Source organism: Agelaius tricolor, unplaced genomic scaffold (genome assembly GCF_023055355.1).
Source record: "Agelaius tricolor isolate 1412-34295 unplaced genomic scaffold, bAgeTri1.0.p SCAF_38, whole genome shotgun sequence".
Classification (NCBI taxonomy): Eukaryota; Metazoa; Chordata; class Aves; order Passeriformes; family Icteridae; genus Agelaius; species Agelaius tricolor.
Genome location: NW_027269298.1, coordinates 5,021,339 through 5,038,337, shown reverse-complemented (window position 1 = coordinate 5,038,337; position 16,999 = coordinate 5,021,339). Strand labels below are relative to the sequence as shown.

Here is a 16,999-nt window from a genome sequence, read left to right as displayed (position 1 = left end):
AGGCAGAGACAGAAGGAGAAATCCATCTCGCAGGCTCCAGCCTCTCTAAACATGCATTGGCTGAACATCAGCATAATTGTTTTTGAATGTAGGCGCTTACTAATTGGAACATTATATTATTATTCAGTGAAAAGAGACTGAATTAATGTTACCTCTGTGCATCACCCTGCGGGAGTGCATGTGTTCCACTGCACTGCATAACTGCACAAAATATTTCCACACCGTCCTTTCCGGGATTAACCGTTTCTGCTTTTTAAAATACTGTGGGAGGAAATAAATAAAAGATCAGTGAAAAAGCAACATATTTGACTCGTTCCTGGAATTGTGTTCGTCAGCTGCAGGTTGCTCACGTCTTCCAGATCGGCAGCTGCATGACTTTTCTTCTGATTAGCTTTTAACTCCTCCTCTCTGTGTGGAAACTTCGCTGCAGTTCGCTAATTAACAACTATTATGAAAAATATGCTTAAATAGGTTTGACATTTTTGAATGGACACAATTATGATTAGCATTAATCTCCTTAATTACCTTGCAAAACATATTTAATGCCTCAAAACAACAAATGTCTCAAATATTTTGCCTTAAGAAACAAAGGCCATTAAACACCCCCCTTGTAAACATTCCTTATTGCATTGTCTACTAACAAGAATAAGGAAATCTGCTTTCCTTTTTTAAAAGATGGCCAGAGCATCAATAAAGCATCCATGTTCCTTCTGTGATCAGGTAGAATAATATATTCTATTTCATGCATAATAGGAATACTAAATGCCCTGCACTCTGCAGTGAGGCAGAGGCTCTCCTGATCAGCTGGGTGTGCTCAGGCAGCGCCGAGCGCAGCCGGGCCCCGTTCCAGGGACCTCTGGTGCCTCAAAGCTCTCACAATAATGGGCAGCACAAAGCAGCACCACCGAGGGCAGCGTGGCCCTGGCTCCCTGCAATACTGGAGTCTTCTTCAAGCCACTACAGGAATAAAGAGCCAGCTGCACACTTCAGTGAAGGCCAAACATTGCAGACCTTCAGCTGCTCTCCCTCCTTTGCAGGGGGGCACCCCAGCCGTGTCTGGCAACGCACCCAGGCATCCCAACACTGCAGGGTTCAAATCGTTGGTCCCTGGCTTCTCACTGAGCCAGCTCTACTGCCAGAGCATTAACAAAATACCCTTCAACACTTCCAGAGGTTTCTTTTCCCATTGCTCCTCGAGCCCTGCCACACAGGGTGGCACTGGGAGCACCAGGCACCCTCCTGCCTCAGCGCAGCTGCACTTCATGGTGCCCGTGAGAATTCCCACCTGCAGCAGGAATAAAGGAAGGCAATGGCTTGCTGCCCCTTTCTGCATCTCATGCTTTCCCCCTCAGCACTGACATCTGATGTCCATTGTCAGATTCCCTATTTTATGTGAAATGCTGTTACCAGTTCGTGTTTGACTCGAGCAATGGCAAATTTTCTTTTGCAGATCAGCCGTGAAGGGGCACGACTGTGCAATTCCCCAGGCAGCAAATCTGACAGATTGCAACAGTCTCAACCCAAAACTGGAGAGAGAGCACAGAGGAATTACAGAGGGTGAGGGAGAAAGTGTTATATACACAATAAAATTATTTAATTCTTATTAAAATATTTAAGAGTGGATATGCAAGACCACAAGTGATAATTTTCTAAATGTCATGTCCAATAAGGTTCGCCTGACATTTACAAGGAAGTCCCAACTCTCCAGTGGGTTTTCCTGCAGCTCTACATCCCTCATAAATAATGCAGGCACCGGGGCATGACAGAGACAGGCCCTGGGTTTATCACCCTCACACCTTGCCAGGGTTGTCACTACTGCTCCACCAAAAATCCACACAGGAGCTTCAGCTCCCAGGGAGGGAGAGATGACACGGAGGAGCTGGTGGGGAAACTCCCCTGCTGCAGTGCAGCTGGATTTAGGAGGCAGCTTTTGTTCCCCCTTGGCTTTAGAGCTTGGTTTTTACCTCTGTTAGAAATTGTAAAAATTTAATTCCTAGATTTGCACCAGTTGAAAAACTTCATTTATATGACCTTGAAAAAAAGAAATACATCTTCTTCATGTCTGAAATACAGAGGGAACACAGAGCTGTGACACTGGAAGCCAGCACAATCCAGAACTGGGCAAGGCGCCAATCCAAGACTCTACCAGTTATGTTTTGGAAAATGTAACTCTTATTATAAAGACACAGAAAGTTATTTTTAAAAATAAAATAGCCAACCCTGATAAGCAAATGAACATATTTGTCAATATTTTTAAACTAAAAACTACAGATGACTAAAAAATACAAATATTTCATATAACGATATCTTACAATTCTGTAGGTAAAAGTTTTGTAAGCCAAGAAGGCCTCACACAGCCCTAACTTCTGCTCTCACAATCCTTGGGCTTTTTCCATCTTTGACCACAAGCACAACAGGCCCGAGATGAGCTGCAAGTTTCCCAGGAAATGGTGGGAAAAGGGCCGAAGGCAGCGGAGCCCCAAGGGAAGAGGGAGGCCAAAGGCAGAGCTGCTGTGCCCCCCCAGCTCCCCCTTCCCCGGGGTGAGGCTGGACTGGAGCTCCAGGCTCTCCCAGGATGCCTCTGCCACCTGCTGCTCCCAGCACTCGCCAGGGGCTCTCCTGTCACACCCAGCACATTTTCCTGGATCCTGGAAATTCAGCCACTGACTCTGGACTGAATGGGGAACTTGTTTGACAGCCTTTGGCCTAGTGCCTCATGGCTCTGCTGGCAAAGAAAACAGATCTGTTAATAAGATATTTTAACTGTGACAACAAGGAGGAGGAGAACTTTCCAAACATTCATTTATGATAATTACAGAATAATGATGGCAAAAACCAGGTAAAACATGGAGAGAAGGTTGAGAGTGCTAACAAACATGATATAACACATCTGTTCTCACAAGGGATGTATGTCTAAAGATTAACATGTCAAAGAAAATATAAAAGCAGGTGGTAACAGCTTAACTAAAGCTGGTTTGCAGCAATACAAGTATTCCTAAGAGCAACATAAAAGAAGAACAAGTACTTGAAACATTTTCTCAAACCCAAATCCCCACTGCAAAGGAAGTCAATAGACTTCCTTGAATGTCTTCAGAGTGGCAGACAGGCGATGTGAATAGTGAACCCAACAGTAATTAAATGTCCCCATCAATCATGGGCTGAGTAAATCAACCTTGCAAATAACACACATGTCCCACCAGATCACAGACACTTCCCTCTGCAGCAGTGACCAGAAACTCAGGGCATGGCTGGGGCTACTTAAAATGCCACCAGCCACTTGGGTTCAGGTCTGGAAGCAACCCATGGGTGTGCAAAACTGCAAGAGGAGAAAAAAATGTCTCCAACCCAGCTGTGCCCACCCCACAGCCTCAGGCCTGTCTAATCCTGGAAGTCTGCAGCACCTCCAGGACGGACACACCCTTACCTTAATCATCTGAGAGAGATCCCCAGCATCAGCCAGCTCCAGGACAATGTTGAGTTCATTGTCTTCAATGAAAGAATCCAAATACTTAATTATGTTCGGGTGGTTGAGTTGCTGCAGAGGGAGGGAATGCAAGAGGAGCAGTTACAACGTGGTCAGGACAACTCCAGACACAGCACCTGCACTCCTGTGAGCCACGAGCAAAATCTCCACAGTGGGGGCACCCACAGCCTGGGCCAAACTGCTCCAGACAAAATCCTGGGAGAAACAGCATTTCCCACAGGCACAGCACCCTGGAGGTGTCCTTGGCACAGAGCAATTCCACCCAAACAGGGTGAAACAGCCTCTTCTATTGCAAACTGGCAAAACATTTCAAAGCAATGTCCTGAAGGATGCCTTGTTAAGCATTTACCAATTCCCCCCCCCCCCCCCCATTAAATGGAAACAAACCCCCAGATGTTGGTTACAGTACTCAAGGTCTTTTGCCCCTTAAAAGAACAACAAAACTAAAGTAAAACTTTGAAGGAGAACAAAACCACACAAATTGTACATGTCAGTATCCAATTATTTATGCTGGCTTTTTCACCAATTCCTTTCTTTCATTTCAGTATAGCTCATTCTTACATTCACAACTGATGCTCAAATTTTTTTTTTTCCTAGAACCCAAAAATATCACAGATCCTCTTTCTGAATGTAAACCTCAGCATTATTTTCCTCCTTAATATTGAGCAACTGGCTCATGTTTATCCTTCCCTACAGCCTACAGACTCAGGCTCCAACTGCATGAATTTGAACAGAGACCCCCAAAATCACAGGCACAGAAGTAATTTTTTAATACTTTTAGAATGAAATTTGACTAGCTAAACTAAATTTTTAGCCTTTTGCAGTCTGTTACATTTACTAAAAATAGGTATTTAAAGTGCAATACATCTATGTTTTTAACCAACAATTTAAAATAAGCTACTAAGGCATCAAAATCACTACTTGTTTTAATCACTTAAACACACTCTGGTTTCAGAGCCTTTATCTAAATTATCATTTTTCATATGTGATATTTATACACCCACATACATGACATGCACAGCCAAAACTGCTCTCTCCTTTACTGTGTAAGCTTTATTTGCCAACCTGAAAACATTTTTTTCCACAAAAGAAAACAAACAAACAACAAAACCCCAAGGAAAGAAAAATTTAAAAAAAAAAAAGTTATTATAAAAATTCTTACCTTCAAGAGGTCAATTTCTTTAATGCAATCTTGCCTTGCCTTGGCATCCATCATTTCAAAAATCTTCAAACACAAAAGCATAGAAGATAAAAATGAAACAACAACAAAAAATTACTTTATACTTTAACAAGCAGTTGGTGTTTCCTTCCCCAGTTTGTACATCCTCTACTGTAATGAGTATTCACACAATCCCCAGATCAAAGAAAGATCAATGTTTTCTTTATTTTGAAACCACCACAGGGATAACATTGGGGTAAAACAAATTTTAAAACCCATAGGCAATATTCTAACCAGCACAAAAAAAGAAAGATACAAGTTTGTGAATTTGCTGCTGTGATTTTCATTGGTTTAATTATTATCAATTTCATATAGTAAATAAAAGACAAAATGTTTACTTTTCTCTTTTAAACAGATACAGCTCCCACTGATTTCTCTGTAATAATTAACAAAAACTTTGAGCATTAATATTCATTCTGCAATGATCACTAAATCACTGGAAATGGGAGTTTGGAGGATTTGTTGAAGGATTAAAGGCAAATTTCTTCAAATAAAATGCTGTTCTGAATACTGCCCAATACTTTCAGCCAAGTTTAAAACAATCTACACTTCTGACATCCACGTTTTCACAAATTCTTCTCCAACTCCACCAGCAAGCCCCAGCCTTTTTCCCTTCCATGTTCCTGTGGTTCAGCTGTGTTGGGATGGCAGCTGCTCATGCACCAGCACAGCCACAGGCCCTCGCTGTCTCACACGTTTAATAACAAGTTGGTGAGCCCTCTTCATGAAGAAAAGGTGAAATTTGAAATAAATATGAAATGGCAGCAGTGCTGTGCAGTCCTGACGTGGACACAGGAACCCCGTGAGGGGTGATAGGGACCAGACCCTGCAGGGCAGAGCTGGCAGCCCTGGGTGGTTCCCACCCCACCCCAAAGCAGGAGCTGCATGAAATGCTCACCTGCACCTTCTTCAGAGCCACAGGTTTCCTGTCCAGCAGACAAGTCGCTCTGTAAACTTCGCTGAACTGGCCTCGCCCGATCTTTTTCTCAATCTGAAAATCTGCCAAGGTGCAGCGATACGGGTACGACGTTAAATGTCTCTGTCAAAGGAAAGGCAGTCAGGGACCCCAGAGAGCCACTCGGCCCCTCCTGCTCCCCTGCTCGCGGGCAAGGGCTCAGACCCGGCCCCTGGGAGTGGAGAACATCCCACCACAAACACACCAACTCCTGGCAGATGCAGCAGCAACACGGGCTGGAGGAAGCCAAACGACTCCTTTACAAAGGGAATTAAAGTCTTGCCTTCCGTGTAAGTAACTAATTAATCCCCAACTGCTCTGGCTCCTTGCACAGCCTCTGATCAGCTCTGCCTGCCTGTGCCACCGGGGAGATGCAGCCCAGCAGTCCCAGGTAAACAGCCAGGCAGGCAGGGAGGCACAGCCTAACGAGGAGCAGGGACCCCATGGACCCCAGGGCTCCCGGGAGCCCCGCTCGGCTCCTCTGGCACCAGCACGGCTGCCAAACAATGCTTAAAAAAGAAATTATCAAAATTAATTACTCCAAGTTAGCACACGTGCCAAGCAGAACATTTCTGAGTTTCAGCATCTTGAGCCATTTCAGAGTTTGCACCAAAACACACAAAAAGAGAAGTTCCCAGCACAGGCTGGGGGTGGGGAAGGGCATTCCCAGGGATGAGCCAGGCCTGCAGCAGAGCCACGCCCAGCACAAGTGTCCCGGGAGGGCTGCACGGCCTAAGGAATGACTATTGCTACCACTGCCATGCCTAATGCAGCAGGAGAGGGCTGGAACTGAGATCTGAAATGCAGGAACAGCTTTCAGCCCAGCGCTGGGACCTGCAGCTACTTCTGAAGGCGAGTCCCACAGAAAGAGGAAGGTCATTAGGAACCCTCCTGTCTCCCCTGCACTCTGGAACAAGTCACCAGCTATGAACTGCAGTCAAAGTTTGGGTCAGCTCTCAGTGCTTGTGCTGTGCTTGGAATTACGCTGCATTCACAGAGAGAACAAAAAACAAACCAAGGTTCAAGTCTAAGGATTCATGTCTCCAAGTTTGGCAGGGTACACTATCCAATACACTGGGAGCATCCTCTCAGTGATGGGGGAGCAGGTATCTCACAGATAAAGGGCAGAAGGCCACAATTGCTTTGCTTTATTGTTTCCATACATTCTCCTCCAAGTTACTGAATTATCACCAGAGCAAGGCAGCACAGGATGAAACAGACAAACAAGAATTCCAACTAATCAGCCCCTGCTGCCTTCTCCATTCAGACTGGTGTGCAAGCTCCTCTTGCAGGGGTCTGATAAACAGCAGCACTCCTCACTCCCCTCACAGGGCACGGAAAGGCCCAGCTCAGTGTAACAAAGAGCAGGCCCTGCACTGTGTGCCTGACAAAGCCACTCAGGGATCTGTCCCGTTTGCCTGGCTCCCACCAGGAACATCTCCTCTGCTTCCCAGCTGTTTTACTCACCAGCTGCTGAGTGAGTTCCTTCACCTGTACACACAAACCACTTTCCCCAGACAAAACAAAGGTGTCAGCACATAAACATACAAAACACTTTTTCCTAATTTAAAAATAGAAAGGAATCACAGCATTTCCTTCATCGTGTCCATGTGCCTCCTGAGCTGTTCTTGAGCAGTAAGAAAGTCTGAGCAGAAGGTTTTCTAACTTGCAGTTAGCATTCACAATAGAAGCAGCACTTCTAACAATGTTTTATGAGGCAACTACTACAAAACTTTATTTTTCAGAAGGAAATCCACACTGAAATCAAGGACAGTTTCCACTTGCCTTTCCTATATTGTTAAAGTGTGTGTTTACACCAAGAGTGCTTACATGTAAATTAATATTTCAAGCACGTGCCCAGAAATATCTACCAACTTCTGAACTTGAAAGCATAAATAGATGTTAGGCAAGTGTGAGGGGAATGTGCCCCAGCCCCCTGGCCATGGAGAGCCCCAGAGCCTGCTGGTGCTGGGGGTGATGCTGCCCATGCCTGGACACCTCTGCTGATGTGTTCCAGCACCTCCAGGACTGCAGCTGCACATTTACATATGCAATGACCTAGATTTGCATGGGCTATCACAACCTATCAGACCTAATTAAAGTAATGGAGCTTTCAGAGAGGGCAGGAGATGTTTGATTATGGAGCAAACCAGGAATCGTCCTCAGGTGAGCCCCAGAAAGCTCCCTCTGCTCACAGGCCACCCTCCCTTCTTGCTGGAGCTGAAGGTTGGCAGGAGCTGCTGAGCAGCACTGCAGGGACACCCAGAGCACCCAGGGGCCTCCTCAGAGCCACAGCCCTGCCCTGGCACCCACTGCACTGGGTCAGGACTCTTCACAGGGGGCTCTCCATTGCTTTCTGCTCCTTCCATAACTAACCACCACCATTCTTCACAAAGCTGGCAAAGAACCAATCCAAAAGATCATGGGTTGTTTCATTCAAACCCATGATCTTTATTCTGCAAACCTCAGAGTTTTCATGCACAGATATCAATTGTGTGTAGTAAGATACCACCGTCATCGTCTAACTTGTCCATTAAAAATACATTTTCTCATTTTTAGGACAGGTTTAGGCTCAGGTTTCCATAAGTGCAGTAAAATCAAGCCCCTGCCTCTACAGATCAGGTGTCAAGGTCAACAATGGAGCTTGAAATAAAAAAAAACTAAATTAAAAGAAGAAAAGGGGAGAAAAAAAAACCAAGCAAGCAAAAGAAATCCCAACCCTGGACAGTACAAAAGCTGAGCTGTTTGCACAGTTCTGTTCCCGGGGCAGCTGTAGGAAGGGCACAGTCTGGGAATAACTTGTTTTCAGACAAAGGCTGTTCTCTTCATGCACACAAGGAAGTTTCATTCTTCTCCTACTCCATGAAAAAAAAAGCGTCAAAGAATTCCTCATGCAAATAAAAAACCCATTCATTTTGAAGAAGAAATGCAGAGATCATTCCAAGAACAAGCTCTTCTGGACATCTCCTCTGGCATGTATGTGCTCTGTGAGATGGAACCACTGGTGCCAGAGCAGAGATTCCAAAGCTGGCAAAAGCAGGCAAGGGCAGCCCTTGTCAGAGCTTCAGGAGGAATTTTGCCAGGGCTTTTAGCCTCCAATTTTGAGGTGTTACAAGACTGTCTGCAGAGCAGAATTTGTAAGGTTTCTAAGAACAGGATAGGATGCCTACCCACCCTGAATACATTTGTTGTGTTCTATTTTTCTTCACGAGTAGCTGTCCAGAATTTGTGTTTTGGGATGGGGAAGAACAAGAAAAAACTCTTCTGTAGAAAGACTTCCAATCTCCAGAACAATTAGTATTTGGCCAATACATTTACCTCTTTGTAATGACTTCAGATCCAGGGAAAACCTGAGCAGCTTCAAGGGAACTGTGGGAGCAGCTGTGCCTGCAGCCTCTAAGCCCTTGTTCTGGGCCAAGGAGCACCCTGAGAGTGAAACCAAAATATCCCAAATACAGCCCCAGAGCAGAGCCAGGCCTGTCCCCTGCTCCCCCCGAGGCACAGGGAACCCATGGGCTGAGAAAGGGGATTGCTCGCTGCTAATTGCACAATAGAGAAACCCAGAGTGCTAATGTTAATTAATAATCAAGTCAGTTGTTTTACTGCTGATTGGCATGTGGAAAACAGGCACCAGTCAGCCCTGCACAAAGGGCTGCAGGCATTTAGAGTATTTGTAATCAACCTAAAAACTGTTAGGATTAGTTAACCAACAGTTAAAGAGTCAGACAGTCCAATCTTCAGATGCCAATAAAAGCATCTTTCCTGTAGAGCCATGAAATGAAATATTCTTTAGAAGAGTAAAAACATACTCGCCCAATTAATTTTCTGAAATCTCATTAAAAAATTTAGCCCGACTAAGTCATACACTTCTGACCTGAATTTTAATTATCTTTACGCTGGATATAAGGTTTTTTCTGATATTTGCAATGCATCATTAATTTTAAAGGAACGGTTTCCTTGCTTCTAAAGTGCATACTTCATCTGAGTGACATTTACTGTAACTAATTTCACCTTTAAAAGACATCTGCAGTGGTACTGGGGGAGCTCCAGCCCCTCCTGCAGAATGTGCACACATTATAAGCAATGATTTACTATCAACATCAGTATTTCAAACCCTTGCAGGATGTCCAAAATTATACACCTGCCTCCATTCAATAATGCCTACCTGAAAAGAATTTTGCATACTTTGAGGCTGAAATTCCAGTGTGAATTTATGAGAACACATTAGAACAGATTGATTAAAGAAGGAACTTCTAAGCTTGCAAGAGATGAGGAAACTTTTAAAATATGGATTATCCTTCAAACAGGTAGCCAAGTAATTATTGAAGAATACATCAGGTTTTTCAATTTGAGCTTCAAAATTAGACTACACAGTCATGAAATATCCTTCACCTGACCTGTTACCTGGAATTTAAAGTTTGCTGAAGAACTTGGTTTAAGTTTCAAAGCTTCAGCATCCCTGAAAGCATGATTGGGATCTATCCTGATATCCAGATATTCTGGGCCTGTCTAGACATTTGTACTGCTACACCACAAGGGAAGAGAAAAATACCAGCTTGGAAATAGCAGGACAAGGTGACATTCACAAAGAAATTAAAATTACCATAGAAATAATCTCTTAACAGCTCTGCTGCTAAAATGTGAGTATATAAAAGAGCTATTTAAAAGTGAGTTACTGTGTTTATTTAGTATGAAAACTAAGTGAAAAATTACAACTATATTTTTATATCACTGATTTACTCCTAAATAATTTTTATTGCTCACTGCTACTTAGTGTTTATACACTAAGTAATCTGGAGACTTAAATAATTAACACCTTCATTCTGGAACATTGCTAGAAAATGTTCTCCCTCTTGCTAATGAACTTCCTTGGGGTATTTCTGGGCAGGTATGGGAGCCAAAAGCCAAAAATGTCATTTTATTGGACATTTGAAAAAAATGTTTGTATTACAGATAACTTCTAAGTACCCAGCATTACTCAAAGGTTTCATCTTATGAGCTAAACTACAGCAGTTCAAGACAGAAAAGAAAAGCCTGACTCATATTCTGTACTGATGAGTTATAGAGCAGAAACAACACCTCTGTCAGAACTGACAAAAAAAGAAGCTTTAGGAAGCAGCATAATTATAGGAGAAGCTTCTGGGAGAGGAGCATGTTGCTGCTCTGGACTTTTGGGGGCTGGCACAGAAGTTTGTAATGAAGGGGCTGCAAGGGAGAGAAGGCTGTTCCCTCCTCATCCAAGGCTCTAAGAACTCATGTTCTGGTTTTTATTGCTGAAGTTTTTATCTCTATCATTAATGACATTTCTCATAAGACCAGTTTGGTCAATTCTATCTTCCCAAACCTCCCTCCCACAGACCACTACACAGCATGTCTGGATTACTCAGATTTTTCAGAAGAAAGAAAGGATGCAATTTCAGATTCTCCAGGTAAAAAGTATCAGAGATTTGAAAATTTTTATATAAATATATTCCTGAAAAATGGAAAAACAGAAATATGTCATCAGCAACCCTATCATGCTACCAATGTAAGGCTTCTCAACACTACCTTTTTGGTATGCATTTTTCCAGTTCCTTGGTAGACTGCATATTTTTGGTTTTCAGGTCTTTTTATGTTATTTTGACAGCAAAACCAAAGGCAGTCTTCCTGCAATTCTAATTCCAAATTAGACCATTCTGAGAACAGTTTCCTAGAGCCCTCCATTAACAGAACTTGGGTATTACCAGAGTTGAGGGCAGGTTTCACTGAACAATGACCATACAGCAAAATGAGCCCACTCAGCATCAGCATCACAGCAGAACACAGATTATTAGCTACTAATTACACTTAACTATGTCATTACAAATTCTAACATGTGCTCCAAGATGCCATGAATGTATCTGCTGCACAGGAACACTTCCTAATCTTGTTCATGAAATAATTACAGGGGCACTATCCTGCCAAATGAGGCAGTAATTAACCCTAATTGCTCAAAATGCAACTGGCTAATTCTCGGAGATTAATCAAGGGGATTCAATTATTATTAAATGACTTAATATGACAAATTGCTACATTAGGAGAGGGGGCTTTGCTCCACACCATGGTACTTTCCCAGCAGTGCATTCACCGTGTGCACAAAACTCCCCCTCAGCAGAGGCTGTGCTGGGCACTGGCAGAGCTTTCCCAAGGAGAGTGGGATTGATCTCCAGCTCAGGGACCCTGCCCACCCTGCTTGGGGACCCTGCCCACCCCTGCTCACCCCTGCACTGCAGTGGGAACAGCAAATGCTCACCCATCCCTCCCCACAGTCACATCCCACCACTGCTGCAATTCTCTTCTTTCTGACAGCTTTCCATGCTCCTTTTGGTTTATTCCTTAATACAACACAGGGGCAAAACTGAATTGCTCTGATCAACAGAACACAGGCTGAAAAGTCAAGCAGCCAGAATTCACAAAATCCAAGTTTCATGACTGCACAGACTGTGGGTTAATCCTGGTTTTAGCTCCCTTCTGCAGAAAGGCAGGAAGAGAGAGGAGCTGCTACAGTGAAAGTTCATTATAGTGTGGACAAAATACATTACAGGATGAGTTCCAGAGACTCGCAGGGAGCCTACAGTTCCATGTAGAATGAGCTTTTTCTTTTATCTGGTAATTACTTCTCCAGCACTTACTATAAAAAGAGATAAAATACATTTATTCACTTACACAATAATCTATTTTACCTTGGCCTTTTCTTCAAAGAATCAAAGACATGAGAAAGCCAACTCAGTATGTTTTCATAGGATGATTTAAAAACACTAGCTTTAAGCAAAATTCAAACTATTTCCTCTTTCTCTTACTATAATCAAAAAGTGGGTTCAGGAAACTGTCTGGCAGAATCCCAAACTGGATATTCCCTAAAACTGCTACAACTGCACTAAAAACAAAAGGAGGGGGACAAAAGCAGCTAAATGCTAAGAAATCAGGAGACCCTTATGGAACGAAGGCAAGAAAAGACAGAGGGAGATGGATCAGACACCCACGCTTACCTGAGGATCATGCTGGAATTCCTGCCCTGGCAGCTTGCACAGAGGGTTGTTCTGGTCCCCTAGATGATGAGGATGGTTGTGCTGCCCTTCCATGGTATCATACCAAACTCTGCCTCTCGGCTCTGCTGGGGCAAAAGAAAGGGGAGAGGTTCAGGCCAGCCCAACACAGCAATTGGAAATGAGAGTCTGCTCCCCTTCAGAAATGGTACCAGAACCTGCAGAAGCTGTAAAGAGCTGCCCAACAGGCAGCTGAGACATTCCAGTGCTGAGCAACACTGTGATCCCAGATTAACTGGTGCTCTGGCACAGGGCTGTGCACACACTCCAGGAACCCCGTGGGCAACAGTGATGGGGCACCTGTGGGACACCTCCTCCTCCTCTGCCTGCAGAGAAAGAATGAACCTACCCGGATTTTCCAGCCCTACTCGAACCATTTGTGTTCAGGCCTGACTCGGGGACAAACTCTGGTAATTCTATCAGCTACTCAGGGAAGCAGGACTGCATCACAGCACTCCCTGCTCCACACCAGCTCTGGGGCAGGCTCTGTCCCCAGGCAAAGTCAGGCCCCAAAATACAGACACAGCACTTAGAGAACACCCACAATAAATACACCCATGTCCCTTCCCCAGAAAAGGCCATTCACAGGTTTTGGTCACCCCTTACCCACACCCTGCCATTCCCAGCCACATCATTCCTGTCCTTGGCACTGACTGAAGCCTAATGGAGACAAGGGAAGATTTAGTGGCCAACACAAGCATTTGCAGAAACTTATTTCAAGAGTTTTGGCAAGTATTCACCCAGTGAAAGAACACAACCTGACCTCATTAGTGTATTAATAGTGCGTGCCTGGCACTTGGGCAATGACTAAGTCTTAGTTTAAAATACAAAGGTATTTTAAATATTTGTGGGAGTGGGGGAGAAAATATGATGAAGAAGAATTTCTGCAGCAAGTAGTGCTCAATTCTTTTAACAGTTGTCTGTGAAATAAACCCTTAGCTCTGGCAGATCTTTCCCAACACCAGCTACCATAACACAGGGGGAAAGCACAGAGACTCTTCTCATGTCTCAAGCAAATGAACCTTCACTCTGACAAAAGAGCTGCAGCTCCTGCCACACTACACAGGTGAATACATGGGCTGCTCTCAATAAAAACAGCTTCTCAAAGTCAGTACCATGAAACTCCAGTGGGGGAAGGAGAATCACTGCTAGTATGAAGAAGTTTGATTTTAAGATCTTTTCAGTCTCAAGCATCTGTAGGTTTATTAGTAATCAGGTGAAGATACCTAGATAAAACTATGTCTCAATACTGACATTAAAGTGCCCTATGAAATTCCTACCTTATGTTATACTGCCGGAACTATCTTAATTATTTCATTATTCAAGATCTGAAGAAAGGCAGTTTACTTGAAGGGAGAGCCACATGTTCTCTCTCTTACAAGCCCACACACACAAAGCAAAGCCTAGTTCCAACACAGGAACCTGGACATGGCACATTCCCAGCACAGAGACATGTCCAGGCAGGGCCACTGAAGTGTCTGCAGGCTAGCACTGATCAAACTGGGCATCCACTGTGCCCTGCCTTCCAAAGGGCTAAAGCTCAAAAACAGGGGAGGGGTTTACTGATTTACTTCTGGACATGGGAACCTGAATGCCCTGGCCATAGCCCAGTCTGGGCAGTCCCCAGGGCCCTGAGGAAACTCGAGGAGCAATCCTTGCTGTGAGGGAGCACCAGGGGCAGGGGCTCACAGCTCAGGAGAGCCCACAGGCAGGGACGGGCCAGGGCAGGAGCTGCACTCAGGCACTGCTTGTTTGAGGTGCTGCAGCTGGAAGCAGAGCAAGGAGTAAGAACAAAATAGCAGCTTTGAAAAGAGATCCAGCAGAGCTCACATGACAGCACGGAGCCCCTGACACCTCCCTCGGGACAGCGTGTCCTGGCCAGGCTGTCAGCTGGGCTATTCCAGGCTTTGGCACTGCACTGGCAGGGAGAAGGGGAATCCCCAGGAAGGGGCTTCACAGAGGATCTTCAAAGAGCAGCCAAACACACACAGGCACTGCACTGCAGCAGAAAAGGTACAAGGTACACTCTTAACACTGGCCCGTTTCTACTTGGCATTGTCTTAGCTCTGCACTTACCCTTTTATTCCTGCTTCCAAATTTCCTACAGAGTTCTGCAGTATCACACATTTTCACACTGAGTCTTGACTATGACTGTAAATCAAAACATCTTTAAATTGCATGAAGCATCACACAGCTTTCCAGAAAGTGAATAAAAGAACAGGATCATCATTAACATCACAGGAAAAATGGCCACAACCCACATGGGATGAACAGCTCCTTCTCCCACACACTGTCACCTCACTGCTGTACAGTTATTACTCCATGCAGCAGCACTCACAGGTAACCTGGGCTGTTTCCAAGTACAGGGAAAACAAAAACTCTCTTGTACAGTCAGCTCCCCTGCCACATCCCCAGCTGCAATTCCTCTCTGGGTACCAGTGTCCATAGACCTAATCAGTAGAGAGCAAAACACAAAATCCCATCAAAGCCCTGATACCTTGCAGGTACCTGACAGGTGGGATTCTCAGGGCAGAACAGCCCAGGGCACTTGGTAGCAAAGGCCAGGATCATTAGTTACAAGACACTCATTAAGGAGCAGAACCTCATCAGATCCTGGCACTCGGTCCCAGCCGCCCTGGTGCCCCGGGTGCTCCTGGTGAAGCAGCTGTGCCCAGTCTGATCGGGTATCACCATGTGTCTCAGGATGCCTCCAACTCTGCTGCAGGCCAAATTATTTGCTCCCAGATGTATAATCAACATGACAGGACCGTGCACCTCTCGAGCAGGCAGCAAAGCAGCAGCTTGTGCTCAGTGTTACAACTGCTTTCTGTACCAGCACTTTTCACCTCCCTGCAAGACACAGCAGCTGCTCTGTGTGCCCCGTGCTCAGCCCTGCTGCTGCCCACCACGCACACACACACACACAGAACTGAGAGCTCAAGCACAGATATGTCACATTCACAAATCTGCTCTCCCCCTCAGTTACTGTGTGCCTCTCTTATCCTCCTACACAGGAACTTGTGGGGGAGCCAAGAGGTCCGTGTGGGTACCTTGTGTAAAACAAACAGAAACAAAACAGCAAGTCATATATGGCTCCAGAAATCCACAAGTTGATTAAAACCAGCCAAGTACACGACTTAACCTAGTGCACAAATGTCCATCTTTTACCACACACGGGGAGGTGCCAGAGACTGAAATGCAGCAGGGCACACCCAGCAGGCCCCCAGCTGGCTGTGACACATGCAGGGATGTGCTGCCCTCAGAGCCAGGCTGCCACTCCTCCTGGAGCCACTGTGCTGCTCACTGCAGGCTCCCCAAAGGCTGCAGCAATGCAAACTGTTTTACAGAATAAACACAACCACATCAGCACCACTTTCTTCCTCTCTACTGCCCAATAATACTCTTCCTCTTCCTTGCTCATAAAATAAATCTGCCAGGATACTCTATGAGATTACCTATATATTTAAATGATGATCTGGGCTTATGATTACATTATCGCTGTGGTTCAGGGTAGGTGCTCTGGGGAAGGCAGCCCAATCCTAGGAGAGTATTATTTTCGAGTGACTTTTATTGTCCATTACTTTACACCATTTCTGTCACAGCTGTGATGCCTGGTAGGAATAGTTCACAACAGAAATATCTTTGTCGTTAGTATTCTCATTGCAATTTAGTCAGATCAACCTTTAAATCTCATCCATCATACTGAAGAGCTTTGGCAAAGCGAGCACAGTAATATATGCTTCCATGCAAAACCTAATTACAGGCTAGGTTAAAAAGCCTACCCTGTTCCTTCTGCAGTGCAAGGTGACAGGAAATCCTGAGCATCCCTTGGTTTCTCACTCTCCCTTTTTGCTGGTGAAGTGCGTAACCCGTTCATTACAGCAGACTGATTCTGTCTGGCACATGACAAACTTACTTGAACCTAACAATTAAACTTCTGACAGCGTTTCCAAAAGCAGAGAGTATTTACTGTAAATGCCTGACAATTTTTTTCCTCTCTGCTCATCTCTCTCAACAGTCACCTTATGATGACTGGAAATTACCATAAGCAAATAGCAGTCTAACATCCAAAAAACCCCTCATGTTAATGTGAAATACACACCTGCCAACACTGAAAAAAAAAAAGAATATGAATGTTAAACGAAACAACACGAGGAATGGCACTGAAATGCTTGAGGAGAGAACACTGCAAGAGCGCAGTTAGAGAATGTGACTCAGTGAAAAACTGCCCAGCAAGAGCTGCCTGTGGAGGGTGGTGGTCATGCATGGCCACCCTG

The 16,999-nt window shown here is 44.7% G+C and overlaps 1 protein-coding gene across 2 annotated transcripts in view; it reads right to left on the bottom strand.

Moving 5' to 3' along the window:
• The window catches only part of NEK6 (NIMA related kinase 6), a 58,631-nt gene that overhangs the window by 15,776 nt on the left and 25,856 nt on the right, over positions 1–16,999 (bottom strand). For both annotated transcript variants that reach the window (XM_071454256.1, XM_071454255.1), the window contains exons 2-6: positions 12,666–12,787; positions 5,602–5,742; positions 4,647–4,709; positions 3,425–3,535; positions 153–261 (exon numbers count right to left, since the gene is read on the bottom strand). In XM_071454256.1, the coding sequence (XP_071310357.1) occupies positions 153–261; positions 3,425–3,535; positions 4,647–4,709; positions 5,602–5,742; positions 12,666–12,758 (517 nt within the window). In that variant the 5' untranslated portion in view covers positions 12,759–12,787. The remainder of the gene's footprint in view (positions 1–152; positions 262–3,424; positions 3,536–4,646; positions 4,710–5,601; positions 5,743–12,665; positions 12,788–16,999) is intronic.